At 39.3% G+C, this 20387-nt stretch overlaps 1 protein-coding gene across 2 annotated transcripts in view; it reads left to right on the top strand.

Moving 5' to 3' along the window:
• The first annotated feature begins 1488 nt into the window (after positions 1–1488).
• The window catches only part of npsr1 (neuropeptide S receptor 1), a 122161-nt gene continuing 103262 nt past the window's right edge, over positions 1489–20387 (top strand). For both annotated transcript variants that reach the window (XM_062984360.1, XM_062984361.1), the window contains exon 1: positions 1489–2019. In XM_062984360.1, coding sequence (XP_062840430.1) covers positions 1873–2019 — 147 coding nt within the window. In that variant the 5' untranslated portion in view covers positions 1489–1872. The remainder of the gene's footprint in view (positions 2020–20387) is intronic.

Here is a 20387-nt window from a genome sequence, read left to right as displayed (position 1 = left end):
CCACACGCACTCTAGTTCCCTCTTCTTTGGCTTCATCGCTGCCAGCTCCTCAGTAAACCAAGGAGCTGGTTTAGCTCGGTTACTCGAGAGGGGACGCTCCGGAGCGATCGTGTCTATTGCCCTAGTCATCTCTCCATTCCAGAGAGAGACCAGAGCATCAACAGGATCACCTGCCGAGGAGGCGGGAAATTCCCCAAGAGCCGTCAGGAATCCTTCTGGATCCATAAGTCTCCTGGGGCGGACCATTTTAGGTCCACCACCCCTGCAGAGGTTGGGGGGCGCAGTAAGTCTAAACCTGATCAGGTGATGATCGGTCCATGGCAAAGGAGCGATGGTGAGCTCCTCCACACCGCCACCTTCCTCCCATCCCTGACAGAAGACCAGGTCTAGTGTGTGCCCCGCACTGTGGGTGGGACCAGATACGAGTTGGGACAGCCCCATAGTTGCCATGAAGTCCTGAGCCGCACCTGAAAGGTTAGCCTCGGCATGGACATTGAAGTCCCCCAGCACTATGAGCCGCCGGGACTCCAACGCCAGGCCCGAGACCACCTCAGCTAGCTCAGGCAGGGAGACTGTAGTGCAGCGGGGTGGTCGGTACACTAACAGAATCCCTAATCTGTCCCGGTCTCCCACCCTCAGGTGGACACATTCAAACATGGTCGACTGTGGGACGGGGCACCTGGTCAGGAGGATGGAATCCTTATAGACCACCGCGACCCCACCTCCCCTCCCTCCAGATCTCGGCTGGTGCTGTACGGAATAACCCGGCGGGCAGAGCTGGGTGAGATTAACTCCTCCCATCTCGTCCAGCCAGGTCTCCGTAATACATGCCAGGTCTACATGCTCATCCAAGATGAGGTCTTGGATGAAAGATGTTTTCCCGTTCACTGACCTGGCATTAAACAGCACCACCTTTAACCTGGAGGGACCGCCATCCTGGCTACCCAGGTTAGCTACGTCAGGAGACCGTTTTGGAACTATTAACGTCCTACCAAAAACCCTAGGCCGAATTGAATGATTTGGTCTCCCTTTCCCGTATCTCCCCCTCCCAGACACCACCTCTATAGAGGCTCCCCACCCATCGGAACACCCTCCTCCCCTATCCAGCTGTCCTCTCTCTTTCTCTTCCCCTGGTCCAAATGATGTTATTTGGTTTACTAGTTTCCTGTTATAGATTGGCATCCTTACACACCCGTTCCCTTCCCCCACCCTACAGTCCCCATAACCCTCCAGCCTCCCCCACTCTCCTCCAACAATACAAAGTGCAAATGCAGTTGCAAAGCGCAGAGGGTGCAAGAGCAGCATAGGTATACGGGTCTAAGTTAACTAAGGTGCAAGCAGGTGGTGGTGAACTAATTCAATATGGTGCACTATGGTTTTATAATGTGCCAGGCGGGACCAATTAAGGATGATAAATTTGGTAAGTTAATCAGGAGGACCAGGCTTCACAGCACGTAATAGATGTTATAAAAGTATTTAAAAGTTGTTGCTGCTAATGCTGCTGTTTTGTTGCTTCTGCTGTTACTGGGGCTGCTTTGTAAAATAATATTGGCTCTGCCAGCTCAGATGTGCAATAGTCTAGAACTAGCACAGAGACAATTCTGACTCCAGGTGCACTATTGGCTCCATAAGTTAAAAAACATCTGGACTGTAAGTCTGTCAGCAGGAAGAGGTGTGGATTTGGGGGTTGAGAGTGGAAGGGGGAGGATTTCCAGCTTGGATGTGTTTTGCTCCTTTTGCTTTGAAGCCTGATGTCTCTCTGTTGCCACTGGTAGAGCAGGGAAGCTGTGGTGCCCCTCTGAGTAAGGCTCAGCTGCTTTCACTCTCTGTCACCAGAAGCACCGGAGCACTTCGGAAAGGAATAGAAAAGCCATGCCCGACAGCGTCACCCCCAACAGCAACAGATTGAATGGAAGTGCCAGTCACTTGGATGCAACTCTAATTACTTGCACAGAAACAGTGAGTTTCACTGAAGTGCTGGTGGAAGAGGAATGGGGATCCTTTTATTATTCCTTTAAGGTGCGTAACATTGAGCTTTCTTGGTCTTTCTGTCTTCCACACCTTTTTGTCAAAAATCTAGCATGCAAGCGAGGGTCACTTGTGCGGTTTGTTTGAAGCCATTGTCTGATTTATCACCGGAAGCCTTTTGTTTCACAGGGACTTCTAGACAAAAGAGAGCACATAATTTTCAGTTGCTTTTTAATGTCAATCCTGGGGAGAAAAATATGGATTTCAGCAGAAAGTCGGAGAGTTATCTTTGTTGTAATTATAGCATTGTTTTGTTGTGGGTGTTTATAAGTTATTACCCTCCTTTGGATGTAATCTCACAGGTGATTTTTAAAATGATATTTTGAAATTCAGCTTGTTTTATCTTCTAGGTAATTATGATTGTCCATCTTGTGAGACTTCAGCCCCTTCTCGAATTGCATTTTCCCACCATCACAAATACATGCAGCTTCAGTTTAGGATTGCACTTCATGCATACGAGGTTCATGAAAGCATAGATTTTTAAAACTATTATTCATCATTCTTTTCTACCCCATTTTTATTTTAATATCAGACATTTCATGTTTCAAAGTGTCACAAATGGCCTTGTCATTGCTCTGTAACATAGAGCAATGCATTTTTATATTGTTTTAGGTACCTTGTGCCATCTGTAAGCCACCCCGAGTTCTTTCGGGGAGATGGTGGCAGGATATAAGAATAAAGTTGTTGTTCTTGTTGTTATTGTTATTATTATTATTATTATTATTATTAAAATGTAACATAGGTAAAATGTGAAGCTGTCCCAATGGGGTAAACTATCCCAGCTTGGAGCTGTCCCAATGGGATAAACTATCCCCAGTGATGACAGTTATTGATCATGCTGTCTGTGAATGATGGGAATTATATCAAATATACCCTGTATTTGCTTAAAGCTGCTAAAAGGAGATTTGAGTAGATAGATCAGATTGGGGTGCAGTGTAGGGGAGATGAGGATAGTTGATGCATACATCTATAGCTAAGCTACATTGGCACCAAGCTGGCAAATACCTGTATATTTTTATTTTATTTTAAGTGTACCAGATGTATGTTGTATTTCATGTTTGTATTGTCTGTGCTTGATAAGGCCAACTGGCTAATCAATAAATTGTTGTTGTTGTTGTTAAATGTTTTGATACGGCCAATAGGCTAATCAATAAAACGTGATTTGATTTATATCAAATATAATTTATGGCTCTAGATTATGCAAGGATCCAATAAAGTGACATGCAGATTGATATAGAATTCACTAGCTCATGTAATATTGCCTACACCGCAAACCTGTTTGGACTACTATCCTATATACTCACTTACTTGGGAGTAAGTCCCACAAGGTAAAATAGGACTCAATTACAAACTGATATGTATGAGAGTCCAGTCCTAGTGATACATAGCTGAGTTGAAGTGAAAGACACAAAGTACTCTTTCTTCTTGTGCATACTCCGGTTTTTAATAAAAAAGTTTGAGGAACTTTAATGTGTTAGATGTCACTAGGAGAAACGATTTGTAAGTGGAGACTATTCAATTCCGCCCTCCCAGCAAGAAGTATTTTGTGATTTGCAAGGTTCATGTGGAGGTGAAAAGATTGAAGGTAACAGTATGGAATGTCTTTCATTTACTATACAATGCAATAGGCTGCTGCCTACAGTGGAAGAGATTTAGTTTCATCAGGTGTACCTTTGAGCTTTTGTACATCTGGGTACTAACAGCAGGCAGGCAGGTAGGCAGGCAGACAAGTAGATTTTAAACAATTCCTTGCCCCTGCTACATGAATATGGCATGTACACATCAAATAAGTGGAAGTAAATTTATCAGTCACCAATGCACCATAGTAGTTAGAGAGTTGAACTAGAACTGAGAAGACTCACATTCGAGATCCTAAATTGGTCATTGTCCTTCATCCTAACCTATTTCTCAGTTTGGTTGTGATAATGGCATAGGGGGAAATTTGGAAGAAAAACAAATGAATAAACAAATAACACCTACCCATACTCACTGTTGGCTCTTTGGCACACATGCAGAGGGCAGATACTATGTCCCGGGATACACTGATATGCACTTCCCAACAAATTTCTTCAGTGGTACATTGTCTTTGAATATAAAAGATGCCGGTGCAGTTTGTCCATTTTATATTGCCCTGGCGAGTTCAGAAGTATGCAGCAAGGTTATTAGTTATAGTATATTCATATTTGTAAATGTATACTGGTAACTTAGTGGGAAGGGGTGAGGGTGGGGGGAGAAAATCTGGGCAAGAAATCTGAGAAAGTTGCCATGAAACCCCATATGTGGGGAAAGGGTGTTCCCATAGATTCTTTACTAAACGAAACATGTAGAATAATCACAGGATGCCTTAAACCTACACCTGTTGATAATCTCTACAAGTTAGCTGACATTGCCCCTCCTGACGTGCAATGGGAGGTTGCTGCTAACTGCGAGAGAAATAAGGTTGAACATTGTGAAAGCCATGCACTGCATAACTATCAGCCTCCTCCCACCAGACTCAAATCAAGGAAGGGCTTCATGAGAACCACCACTCCTCTTGGTGTTCCTCCAGCAACAGGAAGAATGTCCCTCTGGGCAGCTAAACCTGGCAATTCTAACTGGATGGCCCCCCATGAGGGTCCTCCTCCAGGGGCAAACCAGGAATGGGCAACTTGGAAGTCCCTAAACAGACTCAGAAGTGGAGTGGGCAGATCTAAAGACAACTTGGCAAGGTGGCACTACCTGGAGGAATCCTCCACCTTGTGTGACTGTGGAGCTGAACAAACAACTCCGAATATGTATGCTTGCCCACAATGTCCTGCCTCATGTATGGAGGAGGAATTGTTTAAAGCTACGGACAATGCAGTTGCTGTTGCCCGCTTTTGGTCTAAAACTATTTAGTTGCTTGTGATTTCCTTTTTTATCATTTTAAAATGTATTTATCATGCAATGCTTTTGACACGAAATAAAAAAATAGATTCTTTACTTCAGTACATCCCCAAACAGCTTTTCCTTAATAGCTATGTTCATGAGGATTTTGCAACAGACATTTGGCACAGTCTGAATCTTCAGCACATGCCGACTGAAGATAATGACCTATAAAGCCCTAAATGGTTCAGGTCCTACTTATCTACGTGACTGTATCTTCCCCTATGAACCAGCATGAACTCTTAGATCTTCTGGGGAGTCCCTTCTCTCTCTCCCACCTCCGTCCCAAACATGTCTGGTGGGGATGAGGGAGAGGGCCTTTTCGGTGGTGGCCCCCTGGCTCTGGAACTCTCTCTCCATGGAGATTAGATTAGCTCCCATTACAGTCACATTTTGCAAAAATTTGAAGACTTGGATGTTCCAACGTGCTTTCGAACAATAGGTCAGCTTTTATCACCACCCAGTCTTAACTGTTTACTGCCCTAATCTCCAGCACTTTATTCCTATTCCTAATTTTATTACTTTGTGTTTTTGCACATGCCTGCCTTCCCTTCCACCTTTTGTTCTGATACCTGCTGTTGTATTTTACGAATGTTTATTTTATTGTTAATAGTTTTAATTATACATGCTGTTATTGTGTTCTTTTTATCTGTTTGATTCTTGGGCTCGGTCCCCATGTGAATTACTCTGAGTCCCCTCGGGGAGATAGAGGAGGGTTATAAATAAAGTTTTATTATTTTATTATTATTACTGAGGTCCTTCATGTTCCAAAATGGGCTTTCAGGTAGTTCAGATATTAGTGAAGATTAAATTGACACAAGTGCACATTCCAATGATTGGTGAGTTGTGAGCATTTTAAAAAAACCCATCAGCTGTGATTGAAATTTAGTCATATAGTTAGAATAGTTAAAATTTCTTTCAAACCAAAGGACATTCTTTGCATAATAGCAAATGTGACCCTCTCTCCCTTGTGGATGTCTGCTATTAAGAGGGATGGGTTGCTAGACTAAGGATACCTTAGTCTAGTTTTGGGAGTGGCTCTTCTATTGCAGCCCTACACTCTAATAAACAAATATTCATTTTCCTTTCTTAATTATAAGTGAGGATTAATGGTATGGAAAGGAGTGAACATGAAGCACTTCATCACTTCATAGTTGCCTGTACTTTGCTGATGTTGTTGTTCTCATTGTTACTGGATTGAACAGAGTGTTTTCTTTCATTTGACAACTGGATTCAGACTCCAATGCTGTTTGAAATATCACCATAGATATTTTCTAATGCAAAGTCATTTTAACATTGGTTGTGTTGAAAGCAGCAGCACTGCATCCCTATTCCTGCAACTGGTTTTAAGAGGAGCAGGTGTTATATTTAAAGAAGAAAAGACATGTGTTTGTGTTGGCCTTTATTATGGATTTCAATGAGACTATTAGAACTTGAATATCAAAAATAACCCTTTACTCCCTTTCTAGAATCGATGTTCATTGCTGGAAGCTGAAAAGAGCCTCTTGAAGGAATTTTTGAGGCATACATGGGGTGATAGCTAGCTAACCTTATCAATTAAAAATAAATGTTCCAGCGCTTTGTATTCTTTAACAATGGAAAGGCTATCTTTGATCACAAAAGAACTAGGACACCCCAAAAAGATAATGGAAAACCGTGAATAATAGCAAACCTTGTTGAAATTTACAACTTTCAGCCACTATCATACTGGAGAACCTAGAAAGTGGTTAGAGAGGACATATATTGTAGGACATGAATTAATGAAACCACTGCGGATACCTGAGTTGTACTGTATTTCTACTCTGTACAAGCATTCTGTCGAGACACAGAGGCCTTAAAGAGCCACACACGCTTTTAGTCCAACAAAAGGTTTATTATAAAGCAACAAAAATATGCTCAGAGAAACTTAACTTCAGTGTCTCTAGCCAAAACTCAAGGGTTTGCTCAAACTGGGCTTCAAAAAGCAACCGGAAAATAACCCGGATTAAACAGAAAGAAAATCCGGATTAAACAAAGAAAACAGAAAGAAAAGTTCTTTGGACATCCATTCTGGCTTCTTTGCACTTGTCTTATTTTTCTTCTTTGTTGGCACTGTTTGCATTTGCGCCTTGAGTATTTCACTTTTGAAAAACTCCCATCCATCCTTAACTCCCTTGTCTTTTAATATTGGCATCCATGGAATGCTGCTCAGTAATTCCTTCATTTTTTGGAAGTCAGCTCTTTTAAAGTCCAGAATGCATGTTCGACTTGTCTTAGTTTCAGCCTTCCTTTGTATTGCAAATGGCAGGAGCACATGGTCACTTGCCCCTAAGGATCCAACCACTTCAACTGTATTGATCAGGTCTTCCACATTTGTTAAGATTAGATCAAGAGTAGCCAATCCCCTTGTTGCCTCTTCTACCTTCTGGACCATAAAATTGTCTGCAAGGCAAGTGAGAAATTTGTTGGACTTTGTACTCTTGGCCGAGTTTGTTTTCCAGCAGATATCGGGATAGTTGAAATCGCCCCTGACTACTATATGTCTTCTTTGTGCCTGTTTGGTCAGCTGTTGACAGAAGGCTTCATCAAGTTCTTCATCCTGACTCGGAGGTCTGTAGTAGACACCCACGACAAGATCTTTTTGAGTCCCAGTTCCCTTTATTCTTATCCAGATGCTTTCAAGCTGGTTTCCCAGATTACAGTCTTGCATTTCTTCTGCAACATAACTGTTTTTGACATATAAAGCTACTCCCCCTCCTCTCCCCTTTGTTCTATTTCTGTGAAAGAGGTTATAGCCCTCAATGGCTAAATTCCAGTGATGGGAGTCATCCCACCAGGTTTCAGTGATGCCTATGACATCGTATGTGTGGTGCTGTGCTAAGAGTTGGAGTTCGTCTTGCTTATTTCCCATGCTTTGTGCATTAGTGTAAAGACATGTAAGCCCCTGTGACCTCCCCTCAAGCTGTTTATTTGGGATTATTGTGCTCTCTGTACTTGGTCCTTGCTGTGTTTGTGCAGCCCTCCATTTAGCCTTTTGGCGGTTCCCTGTGGTCGTGGGTAATATAGTGCTTGCCAGGCTGTTGTTCCCCTCCCCCAGTGGATCTAGTTTAAAGTGCGCCTGATGAGGTTTGTGAGTCTGTGCGCAAAAAAATGTTTTCCTACTTGTGTGAGATGCACCCCATCACTTGCCAGTAGGCTATCCTTAACGTCAGGGGAAACCTTTACCTTTTTTAAAGCACATTACTTACATTGCATTATATGTAAGACATCAGACACTCAAACAGAACAGAACCTTTATGTCATTTACATTTCCTTAGCAAGCATCTCTATATTGAATACATAGAGGAAAAATATAAAATCTGTGGAGAAACTCACAGCCACCCAATGGAGATAATAATCTTCCATGGGCATTGTTATATCTACCAAAATCCACTACAAACAGCATGAAAAATATGTTTATGAGTCTCACTAGCACTGTCTGGGTCTTTGATCAGTTGGACACAGTGTAGCTGTTACGAAACAACCATCTTGATACATAGAAGACAGATACTCTGGTTCTCATTATTGGCGGCTGATGGTTGGAATAAACCTCTAGGCCACTCTAGTAGTCCAGTTTTCATTAAGGAAGAGACAAGAATGTAGGAAAATGCCTTATGCAATGTCAGGCTATTGTATTATCTTGAAACTTTAAAAATGTATGTCAAAATAACACCAAAAAATTCATTAACACGTGGAAATTATTACTCCGTACATCATTAAGTTTGCTGCATTCTTACTTTAACATAACTTTTGAAATATAGATCTGGTACATGAGTGTTATTTAAAAATTAATTATTTAGAAATGATTGCATTAATGGCATTTGCCATTCTACACTTTGTTATGATCCCAAACTGTATTGATGGTGCAAGCAGTATTATATTTTACTGATTTCATCACCACTTATGGCATCATCCCATGAGTGGGGGGAAAGTGGGGGTAAGTGGAGGGAAGCATCTTATTTCATTCTTTCCCATTGAGGTCCATCTTTTGGGATGGCCAGCCATCCCAGGTGCATCTTTTCCCTGCTTTCTCCTATTTGGAGTTGGGTAACACTCAAAAGGCATTCTAGGCTCTGTGTTTTCTCTCCTTTCCTCTGTGTTGATGAAGCAGAGCGCCACAGATGCCATCACATTACGCAAGGACATTCCAGTGGGACTCCGTAGGACTCCATTTCTGCAGTGCAAATAAATTGAGAGAAGATGTGACTGATGAGGTCCTAAGAAAGTTAAAATCATTCAAGCTTTCTTTTCCTTGGCTCTGAGCTAAATTTATTGTTGCACACATTTTGAAGCCATTTGCCATAAGGGATTGTAATATCAATCAAATTTGAAGCTCTCAGGTTCAGGGTATCTATGCTTCAATGTAACACCTGGATCAAGCATAAAAAGAGGAGAATGGGGATTGATTTAATCCCCAACTTCCCTGAAGTCCTCTTCTAGAGGTTTAATGCCAAGGGCAAATCACATTAGGAAGAATATGCAATTTTGTTGAACTACCACAGTGGCAAGTTACTACTCCAAAGTACTATTAAGGCAACCAATTTATTTTCTAAGAATGCTTATGAGAGTGAGACTATCTCATGAGGCAGCACAGTTCTCATTGACCCAGTAAAATTTGATACCTAATTCGAATTTCAAGACTGAAGGATGCTGTTTTGCTATTGCTTGAAGTGTCAAGCAAAGTATCCCACCCCCATCCCATTGTCTTGGCATTAATTCCTTAACTGTTTAGAATTTGTACGCACCCCAAAATTGCCCTCCACATTGTTTTGGGGAGCAAATGGTCCTGATAAAAGATGAAAGAATATTTGATCCATCCTTAGATGCAATCCAATTCCACTGAATAGTTCATCTCTTAAAGTGAAGCCATAGTTAAAAAGTTCAAACTTTACTAGTACAGTAGAGTCTCACTTATCCAAGCTAAGCGGGCCGGCAGAACGTTGGATAAGCAAATATGTTGGATAATAAGGAGGGATTAAGGAAAAGCCTATTAAACATCAAATTATGTTATGATTTTACAAATTAAGCACCCAAACATCATGCTATACAACAAATTTGACAGAAAAAGTAGTTCAATACGCAGTAATGCTATGTAGTAATTACTGTATTTACGAATTTAGCACCAAAATATCACAATGCATTGAAAACATTGACTACAAAAACGCATTGGATAATCCAGAGCATTGGATAAGCGAGTTTTGGATAAGTGAGACTCTACTGTATTTATCCTTTTCTGGTTTTGAAGATTAATGTGCAAAGGGAAAGAGGTAAGGTAAAATATTACATTGTATAAAGAGCATTAACATTTTGCACATTATTTTCTGGGCTTTCATCAAAGATTTATGGAATGTGTCCAAAATGTGTTCACCTCCATGGAGAACTTAATAAAACACTTCTCAAAGAAGAACAGAGGGAGGGAGGGAGGGCAATCCCTCCTCCATAGGCTGCATCCTCACCTAAGCATTTCTTTCTTTCTTTCTTTCTTTCTTTCTTTCTTTCTTTCTTTCTTTCTTTCTTTCTTTCTTTCTTTCTTTTAAAAAAAATCTCCTTCAAAGTGGCAACCATAATTCCTTCTTGTCATTTTGAAGGAAAAATGAAAGGTAAAGGAAGCATTTAGGAGAGGGACAGTTAAGGAGGAGTTTTCTCTGTGTGTTCACATATGGAGATTTTTTGTGTATAATTTTCATCTTGAGAAATGTACTGATATTTTAAAAAGGGAGTTTGTGGAAATTTGTGATGGAAGGGCTTCAGGGCCACAAAAGTAAGAGTTCGAGGGCTTCTTGCAACTGACAGGATGCATTTCACCATTCCTGTTATATGTCATGATTCATGTAATCTTACTTTTGGCTGTGGCTGTGGGGAGAAGTGAGAATAGTGGACATACTATATAACATGTCTGCCATCTGTACAAAGGTGGATACTCTAAAATCTTTGCAGTCCTCAAAGAAGGAAGAGGTGGAAAGAAGAGGAACCATTTCATTCTTTTTCTGATACCTTTCTTAAGTCACTTGCTTGAGATAAGAGACTTAAGAGTATGTTCATTGGGCATACACAAACACTCTTTCACATGGCAGCATATAGGCATGGAAAAGCTTAAATCTTCCCATCCTTTGTGCTGAGAAGATGTGATTCTTCCGAGAGCCGGTCCAACAATGGGGCGAATTAAGCAGTCGCTGGGGGCGCAAAACATATGGGGCGCAGTCCAGACTTCTTTTTCTGTTGATTTCTTGTAAAACATGATGTTTTGGTGCTTAATTTGTAAAATCTTGATGTAATTTGATGTTTAATAGGCTTTTCCTCAATCCCTCCTTATTATCCAACATTTTCACTTATCCAACGCTTTTATTTTTCAGTGATTGGTTTGGGGGGAGGGGGCAAAATTCTGTTCGCCTACACTTGAAAAATACCTAGGGCCGGCTCTGATTCTTCCCTAATCCTAGATTCCCACTGTTGCACTGTACACTTTTTCACCTAACATCAGGCAATGTTCAGATAATCCAATAAGTAAACGTTTATTAATGGATAATTATAAAAGGAACAAGGCAAGTCAAAAAAGAAGCAGCAAAAGTACAAAAAGTAATTCCCAATGAATTCAAGACTACACCAGCTTTTAAGCCAAGGCACCAACAGCGATCCACATAGACTTGAGTTAACACCAAGCAAAATAATCCTTAAGCAGGGCATTGTCCAAAAGTTATATCCATAGACATGAAAATAGGAACACAACAAAGGCAAAACCTCCAAGAACATGAAGTCATAAACAGGAATCAAATCAAGAATCTTGAAATACATCAACCAGGAAATTAAGACTAGAAACTGGGAGCTGTTCCCTTTTCTTACAACATTGTTTCCACTAAAGGTCTGAGAGCCTAGAAACCACTTAAAAGGCTTCAATCCTTCCCATGAAATCACTTCACACACACTTGCTTTTTCTCTTCCTATCTCTAAGCCTCTGAGAAAAACGAGTTTCTCTTTGTTTTACATTCTGCCTCCTAATTTCAAGGCGACTGGATCTGGAAAAACCTTTGTCTTACACATTCTATTTCCAAAGGCCACTCTGGCCTATTCTCATGGAACTGATATCACTTTCTCCCTTTGCCTGGGAATGGCCTGGAGATTCCAAATTATCTCCCTCCAGCCCTCTGCTATCTTTCACAGACTCCTTGGAAGTTACAGGTCATCCTCTAAGAATTCAGAAAGCTCATCTAATGCTTGCCAGGCTACAACACTCACTGTGTACCAAACAGTCATCATCATAAGTGATCACTCATGGTTGAGTTTGATTGTCTTCTGAAGGTAGAGTCTTGGCAATGGGTTCATAAGTGACTGTGGAGACCTATTCTGAATCCACATGGTCTTTCACATTGAGGATATAAATTTTCAGATGGAAGGCAATACTGGCAAGGCATTACTTGATGTGCCTTCCTCTGCACATTTCTCCCTCTATTTGTGCCTCCTCATAATTCATAGCACTGTTGGTAACTGCTGATTTCCAGTTAGAATGCTCAAGTGCCAGGACTTCCTACTTCTCAGTGTTTATACCACATTTAGCTTTAAGCCTATCCTTAAATCTTTTTTTTCAAAATGATTTTTATTGAAGTTTGTTACAAGTAGTATCTAAAGGTAAGACGGAGAGAGGGGTTATTAGGTAAAGCTTAGTGGGGAAGACACGGGGGTATGGGGGGCCAATCTCTGGCCACTACTAATCTTGCTGCTATAATTAAATATGTGAAAATATTTTCTATGTTCTCTTTGTTCTTTAATTTTGCTCCTCTCTCACTATCTTGTGTGTTATATAATCCCAGTAAATAGTAGTCTGGTTTACATTCCAGATTTATTTTAAAGATTTTCCTACATTCAATATTAATTATTTTACAATATTTTTAAATTTCCTTACAATTCCACCACATATGATAATACGACCCTACTTGCTCCGTACACCTCGAACATTTATTATCTCTATTTTTATACATTAAGCCAATTTTTTTTCTATGAATTATTATTATCCAGTTCTCTTTGAGATCTGTAGCGAAGCAATATTTCATTTTTTTGTTCCAAATTTCCTCCCATTCACTTATTAGAATTGGTCTGCCCAGGTCTCTAGACCACTTTAACATTGATTCTTTTATAATTTCTGTCTCTGTGGCCCAATCTACTAATTTATTGTATAGTATTGTTATAACCTTTTTATTTCTTTGGAGTATATTGTCCCAAAACCCATTATCAATATTGAATCCCACTTTCTTATCCTTATTAAAACTCTCTTTAATTTGATAATACTGGAACCATGATACATTCCTGTAATCTTTTTGAACTTCCTCCATTTCCTTGATTTTAGGATCTCCTTTATTTGTGTTTAAACTTTTTAGAATCTCTTTATATGTTGGTTTGCTTCTAATGGAGAAAACCAGAGCGGCGTTTTTTCATAGAAATACAAGGGCTATCTACAAAGTAGGTTACATTTTGGATTTTAAAAAGGACAAAGTATAGGATAAATCATTTACCATATGCAGCTGAAAGACACATTTCAATACTACAATCTCACCTAATCCCCACTGAAATCTAGGCACGTCTCATATAAATAAATGAGTTTGAAAAGGTCTGCCCCAGTAAATTTGCCGCCTCTCTCCTCCGTTTCCAACAATGGGGGCGTGGCTGGCAGTGCAGTGTTTTGGCTATGTTGCAGGAAGGGAGAAGGGGGAAGAGCTGAGGACACAAGCGGGGAATTTACTGGAGCAGTACTTTCAAACTCATTTATCTATATGAGACGTGCCTAGATTTCAGTGGGGATTAGGTGAGATTGTAGTATTGAAATGTGTCTTTCAGCTGCATATGGTTAAAATCCAAAACGTAACCTACTTTGTGGATAGCCCTCGTATCTTTTGTATTTGATCCATATTTTTATTAGGGACAATCTAATAAAATGATTGCCAAAATTCCTCCCAATTTTAAATTTATTGCACCATACATATCCATGCCAACCCCTCCTCAAATCATACCCTTCCAGTGTTAAAATTTTTACTTTATCTAATTTTACCCTATCCTTAAATCTCTTCTATTGTCCACTGACATTCTGTTTTCTATTCTTGAGTTGAGAATAAAGTAGGGGAGACAATGACTGGGCATTCAAACAATGTGGCCAGTCCAGCAAAGCTGATGGTGGAAAATCATTGCTTCAGTGCTGGTGGTCTTTGCTTCTTCTGAACAGTAAGGCATGATTTAAATGGGGACATGAGTGCGCAGAGATGATTTTCCTCATGCTTTGATGTTTGTTAGATGTATGACTGGGCCAGGGGAAAAAGTGTGTAGAGTGAACTTTCTTTGTGCAACATTGTCTCCCACAGATTGCAGTAGATGTAGCATGGGGTGGGGGAGGAGGAAGGTGGAATTCAGAAACAGAAGCAGAAATCCAGTGCCCACAGTGCTATTGGATATCTTGTTGTATACCATAGGCAAGATGTTGTACATCTCCAAAATAGACTAAAAATCTTTTTAGTGAATAAAACATTTTTTGTTCTCGGTGACTGCCCTCTTCAATTACTGCCTGCACCCCAAGCTATTGTGTTATACGAGATTGTCAAAATTCATCTGAAACATAAATAAACCATGCTAGATTGCTCTTCTAAATCTGAGTACTTCTAAAGGCAAAAATGAACACTGCTAATTATCAAAATTGTTGCAATCCAAAGCAGAAAGAAAGGATAAATGGTTATGAATTATCTAGCAATTACATTGTTAGTATTCATCCTATTATTAACCCCTATATATATTTTCAAAATATATTCATGTGTCACAAGTACATTTCCTTTGTATTGTCTTTTTAAAAAAATGTTAAAATATGTTTGATCTATACCCCATGAAATTGGATTCATTATAAGCCTCACATAACTATTTGGATTTTTGTTTTCCTTTTATGTCAATGTTATTCTATTGATAAAGCGACTCCATGATAGAATGCAATCCTATACAAATCTGTATACCAATAAGCCCTGTTGAATTTCCTTCAGAATAACTATGTTTATAGCCACACTTTTAATAGGTGCTTTTTTGAATGAGAGATTGGTCAATTAGTGATTTAATATATCCAAGAGAAAATGAAATCCTATAAGCTCATCTGTACCTCATATTTTGATGACCTCTAAAGGTTTTGTATTTCGTAGATCTTTTGTGAATTGGTTGCACTATTTTTGTATTGACTTTTCATATGCTAACGTTCATATTTTATGGTTCAAATTGTGATTATATTCATCTTTATTGCCATTGACTAATATGGGACAGTGGCCATATAAAAAATCAATCCCATTTCTCTATAGCAGTGGTTCCCAAAGTTTTTTTGACCAGGGCAGACTTTGACCAGGGAGTACCAAAAGGATTACGAATCAGCTTTTGGTAAATTTTAGATTTGGTTTGGTTATTTGGGGTGCTGATTCAGAAAACTGCATTGGATAGACCATATTAGCTCTGGCTGGTCAGCTCTGCAGAAAAGAGCAGAAATAAAATAAAATAAAATAAAATAAAGTGGAAGGAGGTTTGCAGACTGGATTTTCACAGCCCACAGATTAGGAACCACTGCTCTATAGATACATTGAAATACATATATTTGGAATACTTTCAAACATTTTCAGTATTGGTACTGAATGAAGTCAATATCATCAGTGGCCCAGTCTGTCCTATAAAATGGATTATATTTCAATCATTAAAAGGCAGCATTTGAAACTGAAGTAAAACCAACATTAACGGTATGGGCATAATTTCCAGTAGTAGGGTTGTTTATCTACTGCTGTAGGTAATATGGTTCACATACACAACTAATTAGTCAGTTTTTCTGACTTTTCCGCATGACAGTACAAATTAGTCAATTTTCATAACCTTTTCCTATGGCAGTACAAAAGCCTTATGGAAATTATAATTACTTTCCTTCATAAAGGAGTTCAGTGCGAAATGCAATTACTTGCTTTGGAGATATCCAGCTATCATGAAGGCATGTGAAAGGTAAATATTCATAAACTATTTTGAAAAAGTAACATTGCAAGCTCTGATCTGGCACACAAGAGAAAGATACTTAGGTTGCCAAAAATATAGAAACTCCAGCTTCCAAATTAGGAAGATTTGTTTCAAAATGGGTAAAGCAAATAAAGCAGAAAAGTCATATGGCGAAGCAAACCACCTTGCCCCCTAAATAACATGTAACAATGTTAAAGAATTATTTCTGTACAACAACTGGCATTTTCTGCGGATTATATCACATTATAATAAGACTTTTTGCAATGCATCACATATATTATTTCTATGTAGGAGACATGTAGAAAACAACAAACTGAAAACTGCTATGGTAGGTAGGCACACATTGAGGTAAAAATGTGTTTGAATTGTTTTTAAATAGGTTGAAACACTTGGGGCATTTTCATGATCGAACTATTTCCATAGAATCTTGAAATGTGATCCTTTTGTAGATTTCCTTCAGCTAATAATTAGATATTTTTGCCTAATGTGTAATTTCAAAATATAAAATAAAACTCAAGCTGTTTGCTCAACACTGCTATTATAAAACACATCACAATGTTTCAACGGCCACAGTAAAAGATGGTTTGTAAACCACTTTCATAACCTTTCTGAATCTTGCCTCAGGTGTATTTTCTGATTTATACAGAGAAGGAAATGCTATTTTAGGTGACCTGTGTTCAGAATGATTATATGCAAAGAAAGGAGCATTATGGCTTTCAACATCTTCCAGTTATTACACTCATTTGTGTTAATAGAATTTCTGTTTGCCAAGGGAAAGTAACCTAGAAAGGCAAAAGTACTATGCTTTTTAAATATAATTGGAACATATTTTTTGCACTAATCATTGCATTACTATTCTTAGAAAACTATTTGATAGCCTCAACCTACTCAAGACTTCTTTCAAGGCAAATATGTTCTCCAATAGGGCGGCAAACATTTGAATAGTCTGAAGAGCCACAGCTCAGTAGAGGTGTGTGAAACGGCAGAAATCTGTTCTGTTTTCATTTCGGATTTTGTTTCTTCTCGAAACAGAACTCTGGATCAAAACTTACAAATCCAACCCCACCGCTCAAATCTCCCGAAATCTTCCTGAAAACAGAATGGGACAGAACAGATTTCTGCTATTTTGCACACCCCTGTCAGAAAGCACTAGTCTAAAGGGTTATTGTATGTTTTCTGGGCTGTATGGCCATGTTCCAGAAGTATTCTCTTCTGAGGTTTCGCCCACATCTATGGTAGACATCCTCAGAGGTTGTGAGGTTACCTCACAAACTCTGAGGATGCCTGCCATAAATGTGGGTGAAATGTCAGGAGAGAATACTTCTGGAACATGGCCATACAGCCCGGAAAACATACTACAACCCTGTGATCCCAGCCATGAAGCCTTCGACAACACACTAGTCTAAAATCAGTGACTTGTTCCATGGAATCAGTGGATCTTTAGACTTCCAAAGGAAGGAGCTCCAGATATACTGGCTGGCATTGGAGATAACAAATTACACCATTGTAGCCTGCCATTTTTTTGTGAGAGTTTGAATTCTTTTCCAACTGTGCAATAACTAAAATCCACCCAAAAGCCATTTTTTTCTCTGTTTCAGCTTCCGAGGTGGCCATTTCCTTGTTGGCAGAGAGTAGGTAAAACAGCAGAGGTGCTATTCTTCTTAGCTTAGACATAAACTATAATGTCGAATGAATGAACATTTTTATTTCTGTCAACGAGCAACATTAAAGGAACAAATAGAACATGAATAAAATATACATTTAGGCATTAAAATACAGCCTTTAAAAGGTGAGTTTAAAAGAAAAAAACTATGCTAAGTATGAGACTTGAACTGGCATTAACGCTTGTACAGTAGAATCTCACTTATCCAAGCCTCGCTTATCCAAGCCTCTGGATTATCCAAGCCATTTTTGTAGTCAATGTTTTCAATATATCATGATATTTTGGTGCTAAATTTGTAAATACAGTAATTACAACATAACATTACTGCGTATTGAACTACGTTTTCTGTAAAATTTGTTGTATAACATGATGTTTTGGTGTTGATTTGTAAAATCATAACTTAATTCAATGTTTAATAGGCTTTTCCTTAATCCCTCCTTATTATCCAAGATATTCGCTTATCCAAGCTTCTGCTGGCCCGTTTAGCTTGGATAAGTGAGACTCTACTGTATATTAAAATAACAATGTTAGCAATGCTAAAAGTGATGTTAAGGTAAAAGCTAAGATAGAATAAGATACATAATACCTTTTGAGACTGCGCTGACAAGCTATTACTGATGAATAGATGCTTGAAACAGGAGAAAAGACTCTAGAGTGTGGAGTATGAACACATAGGGAACTCGAAGGGGCACAAAGGGGGGAGCACAATCTAACACAAGCTCAAAGACTAGGAGGTAGGAGCACTAAGCATAGGTGTAGTTACACGTTTCCAATAAGTTAAAATGCTAGCTCATTGTACTGGTCATTACCCGGCAAATTTTAAGCAATGCTGTATAGAACTTGGCTACTTTATATGTTGTAATAGCACTGGTGTCAGAGAGTAAAATAGTAGTGTAAAAATTTTCTGAGCGCTCTGGGTATTTATAAAGCAGCGGTGATATGAGACTATTACAAATGTATCTGTAAAACAGACACTTCAGGAGCACATGTTCTGTTGTTTCTATGTGTCCAGAGTCACAGGGGCACAGTCTCTCCGGGGGGGGGGGGGGGGTCTTCCGGTATCGACCCTCAAGTACGGTAGGGCTGTGGCGCAGGCTGTTGAGCAGCTGCAATAAATCACTCTGACCATGAGGTCATGAGTTCGAGGCCAGCCCATGGCGGGGTGAGCACCTGTCAATTAAAAATAAAAAAATAGCCCCTGCTCGTTGCTGACCTAGCAACCCGAAAGATAGTTGCATCTATCAAGTAGGAAATAAGGTACCACTTATAAAGTGGGGAGGCAAGTTTAACTAATTTACGACCTGGAATGAGGAAGTGCCATCAGAGTGGATGATGAAGCAGCTGCCCCCCCCCCCCCCGTGGCCAGAATCGAACATCCCCTCAGAAGAAGGTTAAATTGCCTCTGCGTCAGTCTGTCCTGGTCTCTGTTTGATGTGTTTATGGGCATTGAATGTTTGCTCTATGTGTGTATAATGTGATCCGCTCTGAGTCCCCTTCGGGGTGAGAAGGGTGGAATATAAATACTGTAAATAAATAATTAAATAAATGGGAGGGGAGCAATAACGTCATGATCAGGAACCCCAGAAGATCACTGGAGATCTCTGGGATGCTTGACAGCATCAGGTAAAGGAAATGTTGATACATATCTTCTGTTCCTTCCACTTTCCACCATCTTGGGGGAAATTCAAAAGAGAAAAAGTGGTTACAGGGATTGCATTGGGAGACAGAGTATAGCTATGTGCCAGAGATACATCTCCCAAAGCCAACATCTGTTTGTCTTGTTTACAGGAGAGTCTCACTTATCCAACACTCGCTTATCCAACATTCTGGATTATCCAACGCATTTTTGTAGTCAATGTTTTCAATAGATCATGATATTTTGGTGCGAAATTCATAAATACAATAATTACTATGTAGCATTACTACGTATTGAACTACTTTTTCTGCCAGATTTGTTGTATAACATGTTGTTTGGGTGCTTAATTTGTAAAATCATAACCTAATTTGATGTTTAATAGGCTTCTCCTCAATCTCTCCTTATTAACCAACATATTCACTTATCCAACGTTCTGCCGGCCCGTTTATGTTCGATAAGTGAGACTCTACTGTATTTACATCCCACCTTTCTCCCAATATGGGATCTAAAGCAGCTTGCAAAAACAGGTAAAACCATTGAAATAACATTTTGTCCAAATTTTAAACCTCATTTTCCTCTACCCCCTGCGATAATGGGAAATAACAGAGTTCAATTAAAAATCTTTAATGTACTGGAGCTAATGGCTAAAATCCAGTTGCTGTTCCAATTAGAGAAGACTCCCTGAGGCTATATTTACTTAATTTTTATCTCATCTTTTCCCAAATATAGTGACTCAAGATGGCTAACAGCAAACACGGCACAATACAATTAAAACAAAGCACATACATTAAAATATGCATATGAATTTTTTTTAAAAAAAATTGATGTGATAAAAACATTAAATACAGTTCAAATACACTTAACAATTTTAAAACTACACAGTTTTAAATTCCCAATCACACCATCCCATTATTTCATTAATGTCTGATGACAGGAGTACATTTTCATCTGCTTGCAAAAGACAAGCAGGTGAAAATGTACCTCTGCCATGCTATTTCCATACCTGGGAGAAATGATTGTAAAGGAAGTTCTCCTCATTCACATGAAAGGAGAGAGTACACAGTGTTGTAAGATCTCCTAAATGAGTATAGAACCCCCACATATGCAAGAGAGTCCCACTGACTTCATTGGGTT

The sequence above is a fragment of the Anolis carolinensis genome, chromosome 6 (genome assembly GCF_035594765.1).
Source record: "Anolis carolinensis isolate JA03-04 chromosome 6, rAnoCar3.1.pri, whole genome shotgun sequence".
Taxonomy (NCBI): Eukaryota; Metazoa; Chordata; class Lepidosauria; order Squamata; family Dactyloidae; genus Anolis; species Anolis carolinensis.
This window is presented reverse-complemented; position numbering and strand designations above follow the sequence as displayed.